The sequence below is a fragment of the Mustela putorius genome, unplaced genomic scaffold, assembly GCF_011764305.1.
Source record: "Mustela putorius furo isolate JIRA1106 unplaced genomic scaffold, ASM1176430v1.1 tig00004053_pilon_pilon_pilon, whole genome shotgun sequence".
NCBI lineage: Eukaryota > Metazoa > Chordata > Mammalia > Carnivora > Mustelidae > Mustela > Mustela putorius.
In genome coordinates this window covers 18,070-45,003 of record NW_025422186.1, presented here as the reverse complement: position 1 = coordinate 45,003, position 26,934 = coordinate 18,070, and the positions used below count along the sequence as shown (strand labels likewise).

Below are 26,934 nucleotides of genomic sequence, written 5' to 3'. Positions count from 1 at the left end.
CCAGGTGCCCCCAAAATAGACTTAAAGATGAAAAACGTTACTAAAGAGGGATATTTTAAAATGATGAAATAGCTAACCCATTACTAAGATATAACAAAAACATATATAAAGCTAACAACAGAGCCCCCAAAATACATCAACAAAAGTGAACAAAACTGAATGAAAAGATACATAATAATGACAGCTGAGAATTTTAATACCCCACTTTCAATAACAGGCAGGATAAAGAGGCAGAGCATCAAAGAGGATACAGAAGACTTAAATAGCACTATATACCTACTAACCTAACAGACATCTATATCATATTCCACCCAATGATAGTAGACTACACCCTCTTCTCAAGTACACATAGATCATTTTTCAGCACAGAACATATTAAAAAACCTCAGTACATTTAACAGAAGTGAAGTCATAGAAAGTATGTTCTCCACCAACATGAAATTAAGTTAGAAATCAAGAAGTTATGGGTAAATTAAACAACACACTCCCAAATAACCCATGGGTCAAAGAATAAATCACAAGAGAAATTAGAAAATACCTTGAGCTGAGTGAACATGAAAATACAACATACCAAAATTTATGGGATAGAAAACAATGGTTAAGGAAAATTTTATACCTATAACAATATTAAAAGAGAAGTAAGATCTCAACCTTCCATGTTAGAAAAATGGAAAAGAAAGAGCAAACTAAGTCTAAAGCAAGCATGAATGGGAAAAGTCACAAAGATTACAGGGGGAATTAAATGAAATAACTGAAAAACAATAGAGAAAAACCAATAAAACCAAAAGTTGATGCTTTGAAAAGACCCAACAGACTGACAAACCTTTAGCTAGACTGGCCAAGAAAAGAAGAAAGAAGACTCATATTAGTCAAAATCAGGAATCAAGGAGGGAACATCATTACTGACCTTTGGAGAAAGACTATTCCTAAAAGACTAAAGATACAGGATCCCAACTAGGTGCCACTGTATAAATCTCTCTAAATGTTAATTTCCCTAACTATACAAGATGAAATTGATCTATGCAAGTCACTTTCAAACTGTAAGCAAGCAAATCATTTTTTTCAAACAAAATCTTCCACAGACATACTACTTAAAATTAATGCCTAACTTCTCCAAATCAAGATGGGTATGTTAGAGAATTGTGGCTACATCTCCTCCTTCTCTTAATGGGGATTCTGAAAAGCTATTCTAGCAGAACCAGAGAGCACCAGAGAACACAGTTCCTAAATTACTCTACTTGATCTTAAAGAATCTTAAAGCTCTAAGTGTTAGCTTTAGTAAATTATCTTCTTGTTAAAACTGCAGTCACAATACCACCCCCTTCTCCCAAACCCCCTCCCCCCAACAACCCTCAGCAATTCATTCTACTTCCACAAGATGGTGCTAATACATTCCATTCACCATTAAAATAGGTCTTGCTTAACAGGGATGGAACTAGAGGGTATTATGCTGAGCGAAGTCAATCAGAGAAAGACAAATATCATATGATCTCCCTAATATGAGGAATTTGAGAGGCAGAGTGGGGGGCTTGGGGGGTAAGTAAGTAAAAAAATGAAACGAGATGGGATTAGGAGGGAGACAAACCATAAGAGACTCTTAGTCTCATAAAACAAACTGAGGGTTGCTTGGTGGGGGGGAGGGTGGTTGGGTTATGGACACTGCGGAGGGTATGTGATATGGTGAGAGCTGTTAAGTGTGTAAGCCTGACGATTCACAGACCTGTTCCCCTAGGGCAAATAATACATTATATGTTAATAAAATAATTTTTTAAAAAGGTCTTGCATATTATTTTTATAGTTAATTTATCAGTCTATGATTATATAATACCCTTAATTTTCAAAGTCATATTATGTTCCCTATGGCATCTTTATTATAAGCCTGTGACACAGATAATAGTGTACCCACTTTTCAGACAGACATTGCAGCATGTTAATAGGTAATTGACCCAAGGTCACACAATTGATTAGTTAACAAGTTTTCTATTGCTAGCTCTGTGATCATTCCTTAGATCACATTGCCTGTCTATAAATAATATTGTCAGATTCTCAAAGTCTTACTTAGGCTGAGAACAAGGGGAAAATAAAAAGTGAGCATTAAGTACTATTCAAACTGATAAAAAATTTCCCCTGGGCTCATATAGTGAATCATTACTATTTGTGCATAATACACATTTACATTTCCTTTGTTATTTCCTTATTAGAAGACCTCTGGTGGGGGCACATAGCTGGCTCAATCAGTAGAGCATGAAACTCCTGATCTCACGGTTATAGGTTCCAGCCCCACCTGCGTGTAAGGATTACTTAAAAAAGTAGAATCTTCTTTAAAAAAAAAAAAAAAAAAAGACCTCTGGTGCTATATACTCCTATATAACCATAGTAAAGGCTAAGCATTGATAACTAAAAATACCTCATAAATACTGTCCATATCGTAAACATAATAGCTATTTTTAAACCCCACATGGTTGGGTTTAATCTGGTTCATAATCTGGTTCACTAACTCTAAGTGCTATGAATTTAGAAAACAGGAGTATAATTTTTGCTGAATTCTTTTTTTTAAGATTTTATTTATTTATTTGACAGAGAGAGAGAGATCACAAGTAGGCGGAGAGGCAGACATAGGGAGGGATGCAGGCCCCCTGCTGAGCAGAGAGCCTGATTCAGGACTTGATCCCAGGACTCTGGGATCATGACCTGAGCCGAAGGCAGGGGCTTAACCCACTGAGCCACCCAGGTGCCCCTGAATTCTCCTTTTTTGATTCAATGAAAGATACAAGAAGTTTTATAGAAACAGGAAAGAGACACATTTCACTTGAGGATACTACGTGCAGGGTAAAAACTATTCCTAACTCAAATTAGCTAGCAACGGCAACGGGTTTTAGATTAACTTCAGAGAAATTAAAAGTAGTATTAGAAAAGGAGCTCAAAAATTACTCCTGCTGTAACATACAGTCTACCCAATTATTTATTCACATCCAAAAAATCTAGCAACACTAGGTTTAGGTTGTAAAGTTTTTTTAAAGAAAATATAAACTGTAATTATGGTCTCAGAAAGATGCTGAAGAAATTATGCTTTCTTTGGATTCCGAAGGGGAAAAGGCAGTACAGAGCTCTCACACAAGGAGTTGAGAAATATTCTCAATTTAACCTACAAAGGACTCTTCAGGAATCTATAAGCAGTCTCTGACCTGTAGGTCAAAGAAGTAGGTCATTTATATTTCATTTATTAAGATCAGTTAGATTATTTTATACAGAACACCTTCAGGGTTTTATTCAATTCTCCATGATTTTGTCCAATTCAAATGTCTTCTGTCGTTTTCCCAATTTATCTCACTGTCTCTAACGAGATCACCAGTTAGGAATTGTCCTATATATATAGTCTTTGTCTTGTTTTCATTCCATTAATTTTCCTTATTTATGGTCCATTTTAGATAAACTCAATTCCTTAAATCCTCCAAATGCATTTCAATGATTTTCATGTCTTCCTTGTCATTTAACATATTAAAAGACCTTTTAAAAACGGTTTGTGAAAAAAATAAAAAAGAAAATAAAGTAAAATGTTAATAAATGAGCATTTATGAATGTGGGATTACAAATGACTTTCACTTACCACATTATATCTTTCTGTAACATTAAAATTTTTATAATTAATACATACATCTTCTTTTATCAGCAGAGAAATTTTAAAACATTTTTTACTATATCCACTTTTGCTATATTCCTTTCATTTTAACTCTTCTCCCCTAAAATTTAATTTGCCACAATTACAAAATAGGTCTTCTTACACCAAAGGGAAGAAAAAGTTAGCCTCTCAAGTGTATACCAGTCAGTAGCTCCAAGTAACACAACTGCATGAATTAGAACTACTAGAAATGAAAGAAAAATCATCCATGATTAAGAATATGACTAAGAGGGGCACCTGGGTGGCTCAGTGGATTAAGCCGCTGCCTTCGTATCAGGTCATGATCTCAGTGTCCTGGGATCAAGCCCCACAACAGGCTCCTTGCTCAGTGGGGAGCCTGCTTCTCGCTCTCTCTCTGCCTGACTCTCTGCCTACTTGTGATCTCTCTCTCTGTCAAATAAATAAATAAAATCTTAAAAAAAAAAAAGAATATGACTAAGATTTTGCATTTAAGGCATTTTCCTCCCAGGGAGAAAAAAATCTGCAAAATCTCTGCAGTAAATCAATGTAACCCCAAAGCCTTTTGAGTTAGAATTATTTGTATTTGTTTGGCTTACTGTGCTTCTTTTAGAATACTAATTAGTCAGAGTGCGATTTCTGTATACCTTTTATAAAAAGCCAAATTCAGCATAATATATGTCCAAATTATTAGGACCTTAAAAGACAAAGAGTAAATTTAAATGCTACTAGAGTAACTGAAATCCCCTAGACTGTGGAAGAAAAAAAGTTCTATATCAATAATCTCTTCCCATCTATTTATGCTTGTCTTCTGCTAAGAGCAGACAGAGGAGCTTGACATAGCAAGAATTTAAAAAGGGGAGGAGCAGCAAAGATCAAAATTGTGGGGATTTTTAAAGTTTATTTTCTATTAATCTCTACACCCAACATAGGGGTTGAACCCATAACCCCGAGATCAAGAGCCATACGCTCTTCCAAATGAGCCAGCCAGGTGCCCCCTAAAATGCATTTTATTAAACAAAAAACTTCTTAAATTTATTTCCAAAACAAGCATTCTGATATCAAAGGGCTGAAATTTTGTATTTAACAGAGCCCTAACTAAATTTGTCATTGAATACACTGAGGCAGGTATCTTGATGCCTACAGTAAAGTAAGCTAAAGGAGTCCCAATTTCATTCATTATTACAGCAGCCTTCTCTTAATCCATGGCATCTCTAACAAGGGGATGTGATCAAGAGTGTGGTAGAAAAAAGCAAGGAGAACAGCAGCTGTTCATGAACTTTTCTAGCAAAAGAAAAGGCAAGGGGAGACAAAACTAAAAGAGGCCCTGAACTGAGAGATATATGCTAACAAGAACTGAGGGACAGAAAAGAGCTTCATAAACAATACCCACCACCACCCTTTTATATTCTAGGCTTATTTCAACAAAATTCTAATATACTATAGCAATTTTTATCTGTTATCATTTGTGTAAAACTGGAGTTTTTAGTGATCCGAAGGAGCACGTTTTAGTGATCCGAAGGGGCACCCGAATGTTTATAGCAGCAATGTCCACAATAGCCAAACTATGGAAAGAACCTAGATGTCCATCAACAGATGAATGGATAAAGAAGATTTGGTGTGTGTGTGTATGTACATACACACACACAAACACAAACACACACAATGGAATACTATGCAGCCATCAAAAGAAATAAAATCTTGCCATTTACGACGACGTGGATGGAACTAGAGGGTATCATGCTTAGTGAAATAAGTCAATCAGAGAAAGACAACTATCATATGATCTCCCTGATATGAGGAAGTGGAGATGCAACGTGTGCAGGGTTAGGGGGTAGGAGAAGAATAAATGAAACAAGATGGGATCGGGAGGGAGACAAACCATAAGTGACTCTTAATCTCACAAAACAAACTGAGGGTTGCTGAGGGGAGGGGGGCTGGAAGAGGGGTGTGCAGTTATGGACACTGGAGAGGGTATGTGCTATGGTGAGTGCTGTGAAGTGTGTAAACCTGGCGATTCACAAACCTGTACCCCTGGGGATAAAAATACATTATATGTTTATAAAAAATAAAAAACTGGAGTTTTCTTCCCTAACTGAATGGGTACTTTCCAAAATGCATATAACCTCTGCCTTAAGATAGTCAGTTTACAAAAAAGACTTCAGCCTGTAGAAAGTACTCTCTCCATTGTCTCCTTCTGGTATAAAAGTTACAGAGAAGGGTGTTTAATTAGCAGCTATTTATTCCTACTGTATCACCAACTGCTCCCAATAGTCTTTATAACACATGGATAATTAAAGCACAAAAAAAAATTGTTCCAAAGATAAGCAGTATAGGACAGAAAATGTGGGCATTTGTCTTTATAATATAGTTACCTATTAAGTCAACAAACAATCCACATTTGATTTCACTGTGATGAATTTTAGAGTAAACTAGTGGACTTGCCACATTAGTGTTCACTTAGAGTAAAGAGCAAACATATCACCTAGAGATAGCAGCAACAGCTACCATTTACTGAGCAGTTTCTGTTTTCTACGTAAGTTATTGAACACTCTACAACACATGCATCACATATTTAAGCTGTACAATAATTCTAAAAAGTAGGTATCACAATATTACCAATATGACACTGATATCACAGATGACTCAAATTTTGACTGATTGATCTAATACTAGAAAAACTATCCATCTATCCATTGTGCTAAAATTCCTACTGTTAATAACACTGATAATTACTTTTGCCTCTTTTAAAACAATAAAATGTAATTTTTAAAAAAAAAGATTTTATGCACTTATTTGACAGGGACAGCACAGCAAGGGAGGGAACATAAGCAAGGAGAGTGGAAGAGGGAGAAGCAGGCTCCCTGCCGATGCAGGGCTCAATCCCAGGACCCCGGGATCATGACCAGAACCGAAGACAGATGCCCAACTGACTGAGCCACCCAGGTGCCCCTATAATACAGATTTTGACGAAAGTCTATGGGTCAAATGACATTCCTAAAAATATAGTCACACTAACTATATAGGAAAAGTCTAATATACCTAACTGATGATATGGATGTCAATCACCCTGTCACTATCAAATTTTCCTACTGGAAGGTTTTCTAAAAGTGATAATGCCAGATAAGAGGTCAAGAACCCATGTCATATGTGAAAAGGACCTATACATATGCCACTTTAAGTCTCAGCCTATCCTTACAACCATTTCCTAGAGAACATTCCCTCCCCCCTCATTCTTGGTATAAACTTCAAGCTCACCTCCACAGTTTTAAGCTTCCAGAAGCCATCCATGGCACCAGTATGTTTTGGGTTTTTCGTATTTGTTTTGTCTTCCTCATCCCTGTCTTCTTGGCATACTAGTTGATAGGTTGATGCCATAAGCGTTATTTTGTTGTTGTTGTTTTAAAGATTTTATTTATGGGGTGCCTGGGTGGCTCAGCGGGTTAAAGCCTCTGCCTTCGGCTCGGGTCATGATCCCAGGGTCCTGGGATCGAGCCCCACATTGGGCTCTCTGCTCGGTGGGGGGCCTACTTCCTCCTCTCTCTCTCTCTCTCTGCCTGCCTGTCTGCCTACTTGTGATCTCTGCCTGTCAAAAAAGGTTTTATTTGACAAAAAATAAATGTTTTATTTGACAAAAAAAAGGTTTTTATTTTATTTGATTTATTTATTTGACAGACAGAGATCACAAGTAGGCAGACAGGCAGGCAGAGAGAGAGGAGGAAGCAGGGTCACTGCAAAGCAGAGAGTCCAACGCGGGGCTCGATCCCAGGACCCTGAGATCATGACCTGAGCCGAAGGGAGAGGCTTAACCCACTGAGCCACCCAGGTGCCCCGATGCCATAATTTTGTACCTGCCAATACTGCCAAATCCTGTAACAAAACTCACTTATCATTCACATTATAAAAAGGTTCATTTAAATGAAACCTGTTATAAAACCTGAGCTAAACTACTCAGCTCCTCTGAATATATTTGAAATAATTCAATTTATTAAAATGTGATTTCATAATAACTTCAGGTATATTCCACTTCTGTGAAACATTCTAAATTAAGTATAACTCATAACTGTATAAGCCTGTTCTGTTAGGCATAGTTCTTATATATAGAGTTTGATCAATCTTTAGGCTCTACAAAGTCTTTTACAGGGATGCCTGGGTGGCTCAGTCTGTTAAGTGTCTCCCTTCAGCTCAGGTTATGATCCCAAGGTCCTGGGATTGAGTCCCACATTAGGCCCCTTTGTTCAGCAGGGAGCCTAGTTCTCCCTCTGCTTGTGTTCTCTCTCTGACAAATAAATATATAAAATCTTTTTTAAAAGTCTTTTACATAAAAGTCATTTGCATAAATATTTTATTAGAGATATATATACCTGTGGTTACTATAATCTCAAAGACCATATTTGCCTTTATTTCATTAATGGCAAATGTAATTTTCACAACAGTTAAACTAACCTTGACAGTATCTTCAAATAACCAGAACTAACCCTATACACATAATGGAAAAACATTCAGTGAATTGATTTGACATATTTTACTCCATAATCCCCTGATGTTCAAAGTACCTTATGTCACATCTCCAGAAAAATACATTTTTCAAATAAATTCATTTAACTAGCAATTATTGAATGGTCTATGTGTCAGAATTTACTGTGCCTAAGTGCTCAGTGAAAGACAGGGTTCTTGCATCTAGTTGCTCCATTTTTACATTATTCCCTTGATATTTCCAGATTCAGTACAATAGTACAAATATTAGTATAACACTGTTCATACAGTAAGTACTAAATATATACTTACTGATATTAAAATAGCAGAATTCATTTCATAGTAACAATTTTAGCTGATCCTAATCCTACTCTTCACCCACCCACCTATATATATATACTCTGGGGCTGGCAGACAGCAATACATAACAAAGCAAAAGAAAAATTCATATTCGTGATGGAGATATGAAGGAGGAATGAAAGAAGAACATCTCATGTTACATTAAGGATAGAATACATTTTCTTATCAACTGGCAACATGTAAATAACACATGTTAAAGGAATAAATAAATTTAGCATATTGGCTTTTGAAGTCAGAGACTTTTCTTTGTTTTTTGTTTTTTAAAGATTTTATTTATTTATTTGACAGACAGATATTACAAGTAGTCAGAGAGGCAGGCAGGGAGAGAGAGGAGGAAGCAGGTTCCCCGCTGAACAGAGAGCCCGAAGTGGGGCTCGATTCCAGGACCCCAGGATCATGACCTGAGCTGAAGGCAGAGGCTTCAACCCACTGAGCCACCCAGGCGCCCAGTGAAGTCAGAGACTGTTTAAACTGACAAAGTACCACACAGTATTTACTGAACCGTATGATGATATCCCTAAATACACATACATTAATTTTGTTTATATTACCTAAGCCAGAAAGAACTTTCTTCATATTTACTCTGCTTGTGGGTTTCTACTCCAAAGTTGTAACAGAGAATGTGAAGATATCCAGTCTGCAATATTAAAAAAAAAAAAGAAAAGTCAGATTCATGATTTTTTAATGTTAAAAAATCTATAACAGTTCGAGTCTTTAAGACATACTTTATTTTATACATCAAAATAACCCACTATTCTTTATTTAAACCTCCCAAATTTAACCTAAAGAGGAGCTATAAAATATTCAATTTGGGTAAGAGTTATATTTGGAAAAGTAATACATTACTATTAGAACTTGAAAGGTACTTTGTAACAGGAAATGGGAAGCCTAACCATTGCCCAGCAAAAGGACAACCTCCTTTGTAGGTTTCCAGATCCAATAAGAGGCATTAGATCAGCAAGTACAGTCAAAGAAAAAAGCATAAAAGAGGATGTTTTGGGGGCGCCTGGGTGGCTCAGTGGATTAAACCTCTGCCTTCGGCTCAGGTCATGGTCTCAGGGTCCTGGGATCCAGCCCCGCGTTGGGCTCCCTGCTCGGTGCGGAGCCTGCTTCCCTCCTCTCTCTCTGTCTGCCTCTCTGCCTACTTGTGATCTCTCTCTCTCTGTGTCAGATAAATAAATAAAATCTTTTAAAAAAAAGATTAACTATGGTCTAGCACCATAACATTCATTATTTAAAAAAAAAAAAGAGCATGTTTTTTCAAAATCAAGACAACTTTAAAAAATTCCAAAGATCTGAAATGTGTCCAACATTTCATAGTCCAGTCACAGGACTTATTTAGAAATTGTTTAATAAAAACTCCTTAACAAGAAAAATTTTCTTTACATAAATTACCACTAAAATAAAAGTAGGAACAAATATGTGAATGGTGCCATAAGAAAATACTTTTTAATGGATTATCAGCATCTCAGTCCCTACATCATTGCTCTATCTTATATAATTTTCATCTGTCCAAATCCTGGGAAATGGTTTACGAGAAAAAATTTTAATTTCTAATAACTTATCCAAATATCCTCCAGAATTTGATTACACCCATATAATGGAATCCTTTACAAGCTTTACCTGAGTAAGACTACAGAAGCAGATCTTCAATTAAGAATCCAAGATCTGAGGCAAGTTATTCATAAGTAATGTATAAAGACCTGTCTTCCTTCAAAAAAGTTTCCTTTTGAATTATAGTATATTCAGAAGAAATTCAATATGTATGCCTGAGCACTTCAGGCCTGTATATTTTAATCTAAAATAAAGAATAGCCTTGGTAATGTGGGTCTGGCAAGAATCCAGAAGTATTTGAATGCATTCTTGACATTTTAGCAGAAAAAGCTTAACTCATTACATGCCCCAGATCCCATAGGTTCACACAGGACCACACCAATTATACAGCTATACTGGAATAATGCAGCTCACATCCACTTGCTGCAGAGAGGCCTGTAACTAACGTGCACAGAAGAAAATGGAAATAAAACCTTCGACAAACATCTAACGTATATTAGTCTTTGTTCAGTTTCCCCAGGATTTGTCTTTGCCCTCAAAAAACGTTCAAGTGTACTTACATTAAATGCTACTTCCTAGGAGAAAAAAAGAATGCAAAATAATAACAAACTTACAACAACAAAGCTATAAAATACTAAAATATCTTTTAAGAGAACCACAATGTATTTCCAATGTAATGACAAAAATAAAATCTTTTAACTACCAATACTGCTTTATGCACACAATCATTATACATTCAATAATAAATATTTACTATGCATCTCCTATCTATCAGGCACTATTTCAGTCATTACAGATAAATCAGTGAACAAAACAGAGAAAAATCCCTGCCCTCATGACACATTTCTAATGGGGTATGAAGAACTAAGATTCATAAAAATATCCCTAAAAATATCCTTGCAGGACATCTGAATTGTACAGTCAGTTATGTGTCTGCCTTCAGCTCAGGCCCAGAGTTGGGCTCCCTGCTCAGTGGGGAGCCTGTTTCTCCCTCTTCCTTTGTCCCTCCCCCCCAACCTTTGCACTCTCTCTTGATCTCTCTCTCCCTCATTCTCTCTCACTTGATCTGAAAGAAGTAAAATCTTAACAAAAACAAAAAATAAAAAATAATATCTTCCCAGCCTTCCATGGAGTGCTAACCTCTCATTTTGCAAGGAATACACATGGCAAAAACCAATACAAAGAAGGTAGGTCTGTAAGTCCTGCTGTTATACTGGTCATCCAGAAAGGGACTTATGGAAGCTCCAAAACCCACGGGATATCTAGAACTTCCATCTACTGCTACAGTCCAGAAAGACAGCTCCAACTGAATATTCACTTTACAATGCCAACATGAGAGTATATGGATGACTTTTAAAACTCAAATATTGCTGCTAATAAGTTTCATCACTAAGTTTCAAGTTCAATCGAAGGCCTTGTATTTTTTTAAAGATTTTATTTATTTATTTGACAGAGAGAGAGAGATCACAAGTAGGCAAAGAGGTGGGCAGAGGGGTGGGGGGGGGAGCAGGCTCCCCGCTCAGCAGAGAGGCCAATGTGGGGCTCGATCCCAGGACCCTGCGATCATGACCTGAGCCAAAGGCAGAGACTTAACCCACTGAGCCACCCAGGCACCCCAGAGGCCTTGTATTTTTAATTAGCTAGATAAGGTCATCTTCTCTGCAAATTACTTTGTATATCAGGATTTTAAAACTCAGAAAAAAACAAAGCTATTGTTTCTCCAGTCCCAAGTCCTGAACTATTTTTCTTTCTGCTTTTGTTCTCTTCTACACATTTATAGATCATGTATTTTTACATTTTGTCCTATTTTAACAGTGAATGGTAATTGCCTGGCTTTCTTCCTTAATGGCTTTAAGACACTTACCTCCCAGTCCCTCCCTGACTCAGCTTTCTTTAATTCTTGGATAGCTCAATAATAATCAACTACAGGTCATTAGTTATTTCTCTTGGTGCCCTAAGACACAATTTTCCATACGCTTTATTTCTCCGTCTCTGAACAGCATTCCCTTCTGGCTTCATGTTAACACCTTACAGTAATTCCTAATCCAGTTTTGGCATACAGAACGGATGTCTCAGAAAAAAGACTTGGTTTATTTAATTCATTAATTCCCTTTAAGTAAATAATATTATGTTAGCTCTTCTCTAGCCTTTATCCAATCATTTCCTCTCATTATAAGATTTCCTGCCCTAGATTTTCAGATCCCCTATCTAAAACTTAAGCCCATCAAGGGGCGGGCGCCTGGGTGGCTCGGTCAGTTAAGTGGCTGCTTTCAGCTGGGGTCATGATCCCAGAGTTCTGGGATCTAGCCATTCATCAGGGTCCCTGCTCAGCGGAGATCCTGCTTCTCCCTCTCCCTCTGCCAGCTGCTCTGCCTGCTTGTGCGCTCTATCTCTCTGCTAAATATATAAATAAAAATCTTTAAAAAAATAAATAAAATAAAAAATAAAACTTAAGCCCATCAAAAACATACTAAATAATTTCACTGACCTTTAAAATAAAAAATAAAATTAAATTTTTAAAAAGTGTCCTAACAATATAGTCAAACACAAAAATTTAAATGAATCAAAATCCTAAATTTAATAGCTAAAGCTGTAAAACTCTCAAAGGAACACCAAAATCTTCACGACCTTGGATTTGGCAAGTTTCTTAAATGACACCAAAAGCATAGGCCAACAAAAGAAAAAATAGATAAACTGGACTTAATCAAAATTAAAGTGCATCAATGGACACTATAAAGAGTGAAAATACAACCCTTAGAATGAGCAAAAATATTTGCAAATCATGTAAGGCTTTAATATCTAGACCATATAAAGAATTCTTAAAACTGGACAACCCAATTTAAAAACATGCAAAGAAAAAAAATAGGCAAAGGATGATAATAGACACTTCCCTAAAGAAGATATACAAATGCCCAATAAGCACATGAAAAGATGTTCAATATCATTAGTTATTAAGGAAATGCAAATCAAAAGCATAATGAGAAACCACTGCACACCTACTAGGATAGCTATAATAATTTTAAAATCTGGAAAATAAGAGTTGGTGAGGATACGGAGAAACTGGAACCCTCGTACACTGCTGGGAGAAATGTAAAATGGTGCAGGTGCTACAGAAAACAGTCTGATCGTTCTTCAAAGAGTTAAACACAGAATTACCATATGACCCACCAACTTCAATCCTAGATATTTATCTAAGAGAATTAAAAACAAGGGTTCAAGGGGCACCTGGGTGGCTCAGTCAGTTAAGCATCTGACTTTTGATTTGGGTTCAGGTCATGATCTTAGGGTCATGAGATCGAGCTCCACGTCAGGCTCAGTGCTCAGCAGGAGTCTGCTTCTCTCCCTCTCCCTCTGCCCTCCCCATGCTTGCTTGCTGTCTCTAAAATAAATCTTTTTTTAAAAAAGGTTCAAAAGGGCGCCTGGGTGGCTCAGTGGGTTAAGCCGCTGCCTTCGGCTCAGGTCATGATCTCAGGGTCCTGGGATCGAGTCCCGCATCGGGCTCTCTGCTCAGCAGGGAGCCTGCTTTCTCCCCTCTCTCTCTCTGCCTGCCTCTCTGCCTACTTGTGATCTCTCTCTGTCAAATAAATAAATAAAATCTTAAAAAAAAAATAAAAAAGGTTCAAAAAAGTAATAAAAACAGGAATTCAAACAGATATTTATAGATCAATGTTCATAGAAGCATTATATGCAATAGCCAAAAGGTGGAAATAACCCAAGTCTCCATCAATTGCTGAATGGATAAATAAAATATAGTATGTACATATAATGAAATACGATTCAATCATAGCAAGGAATATAATTCTGATACATGCTACAACGTAGGTGAATCTTAAAAATATTAATGCTCAATGAAGTAAGCCAGACATAAAAGGATCAATATTGGGGGCCTGGGTGGCTCAGTAGGTTAAAGCATCTGCCTTCGGCTCAGGTCATGAACCCAGGGTCCTGGGATGGAGCCCCGCATTGGGCTCTCTGCTCTGCGGGGAGCCTGCTTTCTCCTCTCTCTCTCTGCCTGCCTCTCTGCCTACCTGTGATCTCTGTCAAATAAATAAAATCTTTCTTTTTAAAGATCTTTAAAAATCTTTCTTTTTAAAGATTTTATTTATTTATTTGACAATATTGTCAATATTTTTTTTAAAAGATTGCATTTATTTATTTGACAGACAGGGATCACAAGTAGGCAGAGAGGCAGGCAGAGAGAGAGAGGAAAGCAAGGCTCCCCGCTGAGCAGACAGCCCAACGTGGGGCTCGATCCCAGGAGTCTGGGATCATGACCTGAGCAGAAGGCAGAGGCTTTAACCCACTGAGCCACCCAGGTGCCCCCTAAAATCTTTTTTAAAAAAAGGATAAATATTATATGATTCCACTTATATATAATATCTAGAACAGGAAAGTCCATAGATAGAAAGTAGATTAGAGGATACCAGGAACTGTGGAGAAGAGGTAATAGGAGTTATTGTGTAGTGTGTACAGAGTTTCTATTTGGACTGATGAAAAATTTTGGAAACTGATAGTGGTGATGGTTATACCAAACTGCAAATATAGTTAAGGTCAATGAATTATATGCTTAAAAATGGTTAAAATGACAAATTTCATATTATATATATTTTCCCACAATAAAAAAGTTTTTATAGTAGAATGTCAACTAATAAATGTAGAAAGATAGAAAAACATTCAATTGTCAACCATCACAGTACAAATTTAGGCAAGAAATATCAATGGATGGTGAAAGTAGGATGTGAAATTGGACTTCATATAGTTTCAAGGTATCACCCCACAAAATACTTATGAATAACACAAGGAAAAAAATACATGTGTTTATAGCAAAAAAAACCTGGAAAATATCATTTTATTCAAGAGATCAAAATGAGGGGCGCCTGGGTGGCTCAGTGGGTTAAGCCGCTGCCTTCAGCTCGGGTCATGATCTCAGGGTCCTGGGATCGAGTCCCACATCGGGCTCTCTGCTCGGCGGGGGGCCTGCTTCCCTTCCTCTCTCTCTGTGATCTCTTCCCTTCCTCTCTCCTACTGTGATCTCTCTCTGTCAAATAAATAAATAAAATCTTAAAAAAAAAAGAGATCAAAATGAGCACCACCAATAACAGACTGAATCAATCCTGTCTGCCACCCAATAGGAAGCCATGAGGAGAATACAGAATTACTTCTGTGATTTCCTGGTCTCGGAGTCGTAATTTGTTCTAAATATGAAGAAACTCTGAACAAACTTGAATTAAGGGTAGGGGAATTAGAAAGATGTTGCTTAAGGGTGGAAACATGCAAATGTAATGTAAGTTTTGGAGATCTAATGCACAATACAGTAATTACAGTAAACAACACAATTATAAATTTCAAAATTGCTAAGAGAGTAGATCTTAACTGTTCTCAACACACACACACACACAAAAACAATGATTATGTGACATAATAGAGGTGTTAGGTAACACTACTATAGTAATCATATTGCAATATATAAATGTATAAAACCAACACGCTGTATACTTCAAACTTATACAATGTGTCAATCATATCTCAAAAAAATTTTTTTAATATATATTTTTTAAGATTTTATTTATTCATTTATTTGACAGAGAGAGATCACAAGTAGACAGAGAGGCAGACAGAGAGAGAGGGAAGCAGGCTCCCCGCTGAGCAGAGAGCTCCATGAGGGACTCGATCCCAGGACCCTGAGATCATGACTGAGGCAAAGGCAGCGGCTTAACCCACTGAGCCACCCGGGTGCCCCCCCAAAATTTTTTTAATTAAAAAAACTAAGATGCACTCTACAAAATGACTGGTCAGTAATCTTCAAAACTGCCAAAGTCATGAAAGTCAAAGAAGAGTGATGAAGTATTCCAGACTGAAAGAGACTAGGTACAATGGAAATTGATTCCATTTTGTATAAAGGACAGTTTTGGGAAACTTGAATGAGGTCTCTGTACAAAGGATAAAGGATTTCTTCATACTATTCTTGTAACATTTTTTTGAGATTTTATTTGTCAGAGAGAGCAGAAGCACGGAGAGCTGCAGGCAAAACAGGCAGGGCAGGCAGAGGGAGAAGCAAGCTCCCTGCTGAGAAAGGAGCCCGACATGGGACTTGATCCCAGAGCCCCGGGATCATGACCTGAGCCGAAGGCAGACACTTAAACAACTGAGCCACCCAGTCATCCCTCTTTTAATATTTTTTTAAAAATATGAAATTGCCTTAAAATTTTTTAACTTTTTAAAAATTTTATGGAGTTTTTTATTTTTTTAGTAATCTCTACACCAAACATGGGGTTTAAACTCAGAACCTCAAGATCAAGAGTCACACATTACACAGAATGAGCCAGCCAGGTGCCCCTGCTTTAAAAATTTTTAAAGCCTAGGGGCGCCTGACTGGCTCATATGGTTGGGTGTCTACCTGTCATGATCTCAGGGTCCTGGGATCAAGCCCCACTTTGGCCTCCCTGCTCAGTGGGGAGTCTGCTTCTCCCTCTCCCCTCCACTCATGCTCTCTCTCTCTCTGTCTCTCAAATAAATAAATAAAATCTTAAAAAAATAAAAAAAAAGTTAAAAAAAAAATTTTAAGCCTAGAAGAGAGGATGACTGGGTGTGCTTTCAGTTAAAGACACAAAGTTAAGTGCCTTTAACTGAAGGCAGTTAAACATCTGCCTTCAGCTCAGGTCATGATCCCAGGGTCTTGGGATCCAGTCCCACATCAAAGATTCCTTGCTCAGCAATGAGTCTGCTTCTCTCTCTCACTCTCCCTCTACCCCTGCCCCCTGCTCTCTCTCTCTATCACTCTTGTTCTCCCTCTCAAATAATTTTTTTTTAATTTTGTAATAAAATAAATAAAGCCTGGAAGAGTACCTAGTATATAATTAGAAATATATAACTATTTACTAAATTAAGTTCTAACACATAATTTAGGGGAAAAATAAGACCAATCTCACAAGAAGGTATAATACATGAAGACCTAAGGAACATTCACCCTAACATCTAAATATATCTTTGTTATCAATTCCCTCTGTGAAAACAAAGAGTAAAGTAGACATAGGCAGTGAAGCAAGAAAGAAATAAAAGGTAGTTAAGAAAAATAAAAAATTATCAACCCTGGAATTTTGATGAGAACCAGACTGGGAAGTAGGATTTATTTATCCTATCAATTCTCTCACACCCCCAATATAGAAAAACATGATGACAGTGATATGATTAACTGCTATTGACCTTGACAGCAGAGATATAAACTCATTTTTTCCATTCTTTCATCACATAGCTTGAAATATGGAGGAAATGTTAGCAAAACGATTTGACAATAAAAGGGAAAGCAAATAAATTTTAAGAAATAACCCTTTGCTTTTTTAACCCTTTCTAGTACAAGACAAAGAAAATATTTCAAAGATCAGCTAAATGAGTGGACCCAACCTTAAATATAATCTCTGAAGAACTGCATGAAGTAGTCATGATTCTACCTAGAACTTGACATAACATATTTTCAAACTCTTGGAGAATAAGTGCAGATATTTCACTCACCATTTTAGGGAACCTCATCAACATATCCTTACAGCGCAGTGCACATGTAGATGCTCTTTGAAAATCCCCTTGAGCACATGCCTGAAAAAGTGAAAAAAATATTTATCAATAATTGGTTAAAATGAAATAACAAGATATTTGTCTATAAGTCAGCTTTCACATATTTTAAGCTCACATTAAAAAATCTTAATTTGGGGTGCCTGAGCCGCTCAGTCATTAAGTGTCTGCCCTCAGCTCAGGTCATCCTAGAATTGAGCCCCGCATCTGGCTCCCTGCTCCAAGAAAAATCTGCTTCTCCCTCTCCCACTTCCCCTGCTTGTACTCCCTCTCTCACTGTGTCTCTCTCTGTCAAATAAATAAATACAATCTTCAAAAAAAATCAGAAGTCTTAATTTGTTTTCTAATCTTTTTAGCAATACTGGTTGGTCTAGCTAAACATAATAGCCAGCTCAAAATACAAAAAAAAAAAAAAAGGAAGAAGAATAATCATCTTGGGTAACACAAGAGTTGATAGTGATGGGAGTCATTAACTTTTTTCTGGAAATGGCAAAACTGGTGTGCAATCTTGTGTTATTATATTATGATATAATGCCGTATCTAACAGATGCTTCCCCAGCTTGATAACTCTTGTATTTATCTCCACATCAGAAGGATTTTAAAATGTTAAACAGGAGTCTTTTGTCTTAAAACAGGCTCACAATAACTTCATAATCTGAACTGCTGTGAATATCTGCTATGAAAGGCAGCTAAGAGCAATCCTATCTTGGAGCCAGAAGAGCTACTCTGACATTTATTATATATAACCTTGAACCTTACACTCTCATGGTTTCACTTTCCTCATCCATAAAATCAGGACAATGTACTGTGTTATCTCTTAAGATTCCTGTCAGCTCTATCATTCTGACTGAACAACTTCAAATGAATGAAAACATCATTCACACAATACATAGGCACTTGTAGAAGAGGCTTGTTTCAGTCATTTAAAAATTTAGCTGACAAGGCATATTTAAAAAAAAAAACATGGACATATACAAGAAAATAATTTGATGAAGTACTTTGTCGGGGAAAGAAATTCCTGTATTTGCTGTGTTCTTTTCTCTTTCTTATGGGGCATCAAATACTCTTGTGCTTTGGTGCTACTGGGTGGCTCAGTGGGTTAAACCTCTGCCTTTGGCTCAGATCATGGTCTCAGGGTCCTGGGATGGAGCCCCACATCATCAGGCTCTCTGCTCAGTGGGGAGCCTGCTTTCCCCTCTCTCTCTGCCTGCCTGTGATCTCACTCTATGTGTCAAGTAAATAAATAAAATCTTTAAAAAAATTTTTAAAAATATATTCTTGTGCTCTGAGTACCAAAACAATTGAGCAGAGAGAAGAAAAGATGAAGAATGTAAGATATCCAGCTTCTCTTTACTTTTCTCCTCTATCCACCTGCTGCATATTAAGCTTGACATCTTGCTAAGTAGAAACCCTCATCTAAGGCTTAAATGAATGCTAGATTATGTTAAAGGGAAAAATAAATTGTGAACACAAGAGCCTCAATAAGCCAAATCTCAATTATCTACAGAGTTTACAAAATAATATTCACATTTATACAAAGAGATGTTTGATGAATATACTTGTTGACTGACTCATTATTCAAGGTGGAGGAAATCATCGTAAAAGAGAAATTCTGGGACGCCTGGCTGGTTAAAGCCTCTGCCTTCGACTCCGGTCATAATCCCAGGGTCCCGGGATGGAGCCCCACATCAGGCTCCCTGCTCAGTGGGAAGCCTGCCCCCTCCACTTGCCTGCCTCTCTGCCTACCTGTGATCTCCATCTGTCAAATAAGTAAATAAAATCTTTAAAAAAAGAGAGAGAGAGAGAGAAATGCTGAGTGACAAACCCCGTATCGGAGAATGCTTTCTGTTCTTAGAACATATAAAGCAATACAATGCTATAAAAAATCCATAATCTATCCATCACTAATCAGATTTTACCTTAGTGGAAATAAAATCTCTAATAATTCAAGCTAGTTGTGAATATTATTCATTTTATTGGACCACAAATCAGTATTTCAAACCCAAAAGAGAATTCGGTATAAGAAGTCTTAAAGAGGCAGCATGATGTAATGCTCTAGCAACCTTTGGTGAAGTGAGCATAAGACACAACAAAAGAGCTCTTCAAAAATCACATGGCCCGGCCCCATCACTTGTAAATTCTGATTCACTACATCTGGGATAATGCCCAGCCTATACGAACGTAGTAAAAAGAATATGGGCTTCAGATTCCCAGTTTTTCGGCTTTTTTTTTTTCCAGTCAAAATATAGTTGATATACAGTGTTCTATTAGTTTCAGGAGTACCATACAGTTATTTGATAATTCCACTTCTTTCCTCAGTAAAATCAGGCAAGTCACAGACTCTATGAGCCTCAATTTCCTTAACTGTAAAGTAAGGACAAGTATTATCTACCACATAGGATTGAACTTGTGAGAATCAAATGAGATCACAGATACAAAAGCATTTTGTAAACTTTAAGACAGTATTCAAAAGGGGTGCCTGGTAGCTCAGTTGGTTAAGCATCTGACTCTTGATTTTGGATCAGGTCATGATCTCTGGGTCTGAGATGGAGCCCTGTGTCAGGCTCCACGCTGGGAGTGGAGGCTGCTTAAGATTCTCTCTCTCCTGGGCACCTGGGTGGCTCAGTGGGTTAAGCCGCTGCCTTCAGCTCAGGTCATGAACTCAGGGTCCTGGGATTGAGTCCTGCATGGGGCTTTCTGCTTAGCAGGGAGCCTGCTTCCCTCTCTCTCTCTCTGCCTCTCTGCCTACTTGTGATCTCTGTCAAATAAATTTTTTTAATCTTAAAAAATAAATAAGATTGTCTCTCCCTTTCCCTCTGCCCCTCTTCCCTCCCCCTCTCTCCCTCTCTCTCTAACAAAAGACAGTATGCAAAAATGTGAATAATTTTAGCACTCAAAGCTACAACCAGTGCCAAGAATTGTAATAAAAGAGGTTATCTGCTGTGATGTGGTACTCATTGTTAAAGAGAGGAAATCTCTTTGAAATCATATCCTAGCAGATCTATAAAGTATTACATGAACCAAGAACTTAGGTTTCCACTTCATTAGAAGAAAAGCTCCAAGGCTGGATCTGAACTCATGCTTAACAGCACTGGGTTATTACAAGAAATGAAATGCTAGACTGACCATCACCTATGGTGATGCTACTAAGTGATAATGACAACAGAATCAATCAAATAGTAAACTGTGCTGAACAGATCCACTAAAAACTTATGCTCACTTCAAGTAAACCCTCACTTAAGCTCCGCAGTCAAAAATGTTACAGCTCCTAGTACCATGTCAAGCATGTAATGGATGCTCAGTAAAAATGAGTTTCTTTGAATTTCCAAAGGATATTTCCCATTCAGAAATTCAAGCCATTTTTTAACATTCTTCAAGTACTCCCATAATATGCCATATCTTCCTACTGCACCCCTCACCCAAATTACCTCACCTTCTACCTTAACCAAAACTCATATGGTCCCTTATCCAACATCTAATTCTCCTCTGCAATTTAAAATATCTATCTTATGCCCCTTTCCCTACCAGTAAAGTTCACAGTCTTTTCACAGCAGAGTTACTTTTTCATATTTTGTTTTATCGTGGAACTTCACTCATATTTCTTTAAAGCAATTACCAACTGTGGAAAGAACCAAGATGCCCTTCAATGGACGAATGGATAAGGAAGATGTGGTCCATATACACTATGGAGTATTATGCCTCCATCAGAAAGGATGAATACCCAATTTTGTAGCAACATGGACGGGACTGGAAGAGATTATGCTGAGTGAAATAAGTCAAGCAGAGAGAGTCAATTATCATATGGTTTCACTTATTTATGGAGCATAACAAATAGCATGGAGGACAAGGGGAGTTAGAGAGGAGAAGGGAGTTGAGGGAAATTGGAAGGGGAGGTGAACCATGAGAGACTATGGACTTTGAAAAACAATCTGAGGGTTTTGAAGGGGTGGGGGGTGGGAGGTTGGGGGAACCAGGTGGTGGGTATTATAGAGGGCACGGATTGCATGGAGCACTGGGTGTGGTGCAAAAACAATGAACACTGTTACGCTGAAAAGAAACAAAAAGTTAAAAAGATAAGAAATAAAGAAAATTCCTGAACAAAAAAAAAAACGGCAATTACCCTGTTGTAATGCACCTGTTTAAACATCTATATCTACCACAAAATTTACCTTAAGCTCCTGTAAGAGAGGTACTACATACTAACGTTATAGATCTTTTTACCTCTATTGCACAAAGCACTGACTTATATATATAATATTGACATATATGTATACATACACATACACACAGCAGGCACTAAATAAATGCTTCTTTATTCTCCTATATTCTCCTATATATGTACTGATTAGATTCATTTCCATCTCCTGGTATATGACACCTCTTTATCCAACTCCTCCAATCATTTTCTCCCTGGCTTTTTATATTCAACCTATGTTTATATACATTCTATTTTGAAAATAACCTTCCTTTGACCATCCTTCTCTGACAATAATTTGTATTTCTAAAAGGTTCCTAGCGATATTTTTTAAATGACCCTTTATTTTTTTTTAAGTTTTTTTTAAATTTATTTATCAGAGAGAGAGAGGGAGAGAGAGCAAGCACAGGCAGACAGAATGGCAGGCAGAGGCAGAGGGAGAAGCAGGCTCCCAGCCCAGCAAGGAGCCCGATGTGGGACTCAATCCCAGGATGCTGGGATCATGACCTGAGCCGAAGGCAGCTGCTTAACCAACTGAGCCACCCAGGCGTCCCTGACCCTTTATTTTTTTAAGATGTATTTACTTGAGAGAGACTGCATGCACATGTGCATGACTCGGGGGAAAGGGGCAGAGGGAGATAATCTTCAAGTAGACTCCCAGCTAAGTGTGGATCCCAACTGAGGGCTTGATCCCACAACCCATGAGAACACAACCTGAGCTGAAACCAAGAGTCAGACGCTTAACCAACTGAGCCATCTAGGCATCACCCCCCGCACACACACACAGGTGATACGGATGCTGCCAGTCACAGCTCTGGACCAATCCTAAACCAATAGTTCTGATTCTTTTGTGTATGTCTCAGGAGCCCTAGAACTCTTAAAAATTATTGAGGACTCAAAGAGATTTTATCTAGGTTATAGCTGGTTGCAATTTCTACTAAGTTCAATAAAAAGCTATAAAGTTCATTTTGACAACTTTTGACAGTGTTCTCATTGCTTTTAATTAAACTTAAAACTGAAATGTAAAAAAATATATTTATTATGTTAAACAAAATAAGTCAGTCAGAAAACGACAAATACCATATGATATCACTCATATATGGAACTTAAAAGCAGGGGTACCTCAGTGGCTCAGTCAGTTAAGTGTCTGCCTTAGCTCAGGTCGTGGGATCAAGCCCCACATGGATGCAGAGCAGGGATACTGCTTCTCCCTCTCCCTCTGCCTGCTGCTCCCCCTGCTTATGCTTGCTGTCAAATAAATAAATAAAATCTTAAAAAAAAAAAGAAAACAGATGAACATAGGGGAATGGAAAAAAGAGAGGGAGGTGGGTTGGGGATGGGCTAAATGGGTGACAGGTACTAAGGAAGGCACTTGGTTTGATGGGCACTGGGTATTATTTAGTGATGAATCACTAAATTCTAAACCCAAAATCAATTTTACCATATGGTAACTAACTAAAATTTCAATACGGGAGGAGTAGACCTTAGTTTTGTCTGGTCCCTGGAGTTCAGCTACATAGCTATCACATCATTCTGAGTACCCTATTAACTCAACTGGAGACCTAAGAAAAGATTTGTTGTAATTCTACAAAGAGGAAAATCTACCACTTTCTGCAAGGTAGGAGGTGCAGAAAAGTGAATCCGAGGCAATATCGGAAGATAAACCGCAGGGTGGAGGAGCCTACCAGAGCTGGCTACTGGAAAGTGATATAGCAGCTATACGCCTGCATTACACCTTGATCCCAAAACCAGACAAAGACCCCACCAAAAAGGAGAATTACAGACCAATATCCCTGATGAACATGGATACAAAAATTCTCACGAAGATACTAGCCAATAGGACCCAACAGTACATGAAAAGGATTATTCACCACAACTGTGGGTTTTTAATTTAAAAAACCTTCCAGGGGCGCCTGGGTGGCTCAGTGGGTTAAGCCGCTGCCTTCAGCTCAGGTCATGATCTCAGGGTCCTGGGATCGAGTCCCGCATCGGGCTCTCTGCTCAGTGGGGAGCCTGCTTCCTCCTCTCTCTGTCTGCCTCTCTGCCTACTTGTGATCTCTCTCTGTCAAACAAATAAATAAAATCTTTAAAAAAAAAAAAAAACCTTCCAAACAGCTCTCCCCAGCAGTTGTACCACTTTACATTCACACCAGCAGTTATGAGGGTTCCAACTTCTCCATATCCTCACCAATTTCTTATTTTCCATTTTTGTTATTTTACATACCTGAATGGGTGTGAAGTAGCATCTCACCATGGTTTTCATTTCCATTTCCCTAGTGACTAATAATGTTGAGCATCTCTTCATGTGCTTATTGGCCATGTGTTTATCTTTACTAGAGAAATGTCTATGCAAGTTTTCTGCCAATTTTAAATTTAGGTTATTTGGGGCGCCTGGGTGGCTCAGTGGGTTTAAAGCCTCTGCCTTCAGCTCAGGTCATGATCCCAGGGTCCTGGGATCGAGCCCCGCATCAGGCTCTCTGCTCAGCGGGGAGCCTGCTTCCTCCTCTCTCCCTGCCTGCCTCTCTGCCTACCTGTGATCTCTGTCTGTCAAATAAATAAATAAAATCTTTTTTAAAAACCATGATGAAATATCACTAGGCATCTAATAGAATAACTAAAATGAATTGATCACAATACAAAATGCTGGCAAGAATGCAGAAAATGGGATCTCCCATACATTGCTTATAGGGATTAATGGCACAGCCACTCTAGGAAACAGTCTGGTTGTTTCTTAAAAAACAAACTACTAAATATACACTAATGATTCAACCCAGTGATTGTACTCCTGGGCATTTATACCACAGAAATGAAAATTTATGTCCACACAAAAACCTCTACACAAATGTTCATACCAACTTTATTTCCAATAGCCAAAAACTGGAAACAACCCAAATTCCTTCCATGGTGAATGGCTAAACAAACTGATAGATCCATACCACAGAATACTACTTACAAATAACAAACTACTGATACACAAAACTTGGATGGATGTCAAAGCAATCATGCTAAGTTCAAAAAGGCACTATCAAAAGGTTAAATACTATATGATTCTATATATAAAATATTCCCAAATGACAAACTGTAGAGGTAGAGACTATTAGTTGCCTGGGATAGGGAATGGGGGAATGGGCAGGCTGTAACTACAAAAAAAAAAATACAAGGGATCTTTGTGGTGATGAAATCGTTCTATATCTTGATTGTGGAAGTGCTAGTTACATGAATCTACCCATTTGATAAAACTATATAGAACTACAGATATGCATATGAGTATATCATGTAAAACTGGTGAAATATGAATAAGGCCTATGGATTATAATGTCAATTTCCTGGCTTTATAATGTACTTTATTTACATAAGATGTTACCACTGAAGAAAACTGGGTGAGGAGTACTCCAGAACTATCAAAATATTTGTGCAACTTCCTGTGAGTCTGTAATTATTTCAAAATAAAAATCACATTAGTTGGGTGCCTGGGTAGCTCAGTCGTTAAGCATCTGCCTTCAACTCAGGTCATGATCCCACCTGGGATCAAGTCTCACATCCAGCTCCCTGCTCTGTGGGAAGCCCCCTTCCCCAACTCCGCCTGCTTGTGCTCTCTCTCTTGCTGTGTCTCTGTCAAATAAATAAAATCTTTAAAAAAAAATCACATTAGTTAAGAGGTGCCTGGATGGCACAGTTGGTTAAGCATCTCACTCAGTTTCAGCTCAGGGCTCTGTGCTCAGTGTGGAGCCCACCTGAGATTCTCTCTCTCTCCCTCTCCCCCTCAATCCCTATACACTTCCTCTCTCTCTCTAAAATAAACTTCTTAAAAAATCACATTAGTTATGGGTGCCTGGGTGGCTCAATCGGTTAAGTGTCTGCTTTCAGTTCAGGTCATGATCCTGGAGTTCCGGGACTGAGCCCACATCAGGCTCCCTGCTCCTCAGGGAGTCTGCTTCTCCCTCTGCCCCTCACCCTGCTCATGCTCACTCTCTTACTCTCTGTCTCTTAAATAAATAAATAAAGTATTTTAAAAATAAAATAATAAAATTTGAAAAAAAATTAAAATCACATTCGTTAATACCATCGTCAATTTCATCAGAAACGTTTATGTGGAAGCTGCGTCAAAGTTGTGACAGAGGTACAAGTTTTCCAAAACTCTTTTACTTAACAGCTCAGATTTTATCACTAGCAACAAATACTGTCAGTTGCTTTCCTTGAAGTCACATTCAAACTTCATTCATTTTGAAAATGTCTATAAATACCCAAGTCTGAATGAACAAAGTTTATCTACCAGTCCCTCTTTTCCAGTAAAGACAGTGATATGTGAAAACAGAAGGAGCTAATTCAGCTCCAAGTCAATCACATAAGGGCCTTTCCTCAAGACAACCACCATACTTCAATATGCAGTATAAGTGTTCTATGGGTATTTCCTTTCGCGTTACAAAAATATGAAAACTCGACGGTCAAAATTAAATAAAATTAATAATTTGTATTGTTTCACCAGGGGCATTTTAAGTAAAAATGGCATTCTTTTCACTGCAAGTGGGTAATGATGAAGAATACAATGACTAGGGGTGCCTGGGTGGCTCAGTCATTAAGCTTCTGCCTTCTACTTGGGTCATGACCCCAGGGTCCTGGGCTCGAGCCCCACATCGGGCTCCCTGCTCAGTGGAAAGCCTGCTTCTCCCTCTCCCACACCCCCTGCTGGGGTTCCCTCTCTTACTGTGTCTATCAAATAAATAAATAAAATCTTTTAAAAATACAATAAAATGAATAGTAAAAGGTGTGCCACTGTCTTGATTCACGTTAAAATACCCACAGTTTTACCCACCATTGCTTTTACAGCACCAGTACAATGTCAACATAACAAGAAGGCAAATAACATCTTAGAATTATTATGAAAGTAGTTTTGCCCTCACAGATCACTATACTAAATTCTTCCATTACCTCACTATCCACTCAACCCTTAAATTCCTACAGTCTGTCCTCCACTCTTACCTTTCTACTAAAATTACTTTCTACGGTCACTATTGTCATCCTAAATGTCAAGTCCAAGAGCCTTTTCTCCAACCTCATTTTCCTTTAATTCTCTGAAGCACTGCACTACTGATAATCCCTTTTTCAATGAAATGTTCTTCCCATTCATGACTCTGTTCTAGTCCTC

General features: G+C 37.9%; 1 protein-coding gene across 1 annotated transcript in view; it reads right to left on the bottom strand.

Annotated features, from left to right (window-relative positions):
* Window positions 1-26,934, bottom strand: part of TEX11 (testis expressed 11) — a gene marked incomplete at its 5' end in the record, with an annotated part of 282,218 nt that overhangs the window by 240,353 nt on the left and 14,931 nt on the right. Inside the window, 2 exons of the mRNA XM_045072768.1 lie at window positions 9,025-9,110; window positions 17,537-17,617. Of these exons, the coding sequence (XP_044928703.1) occupies window positions 9,025-9,110; window positions 17,537-17,617 (167 nt within the window). The remainder of the gene's footprint in view (window positions 1-9,024; window positions 9,111-17,536; window positions 17,618-26,934) is intronic.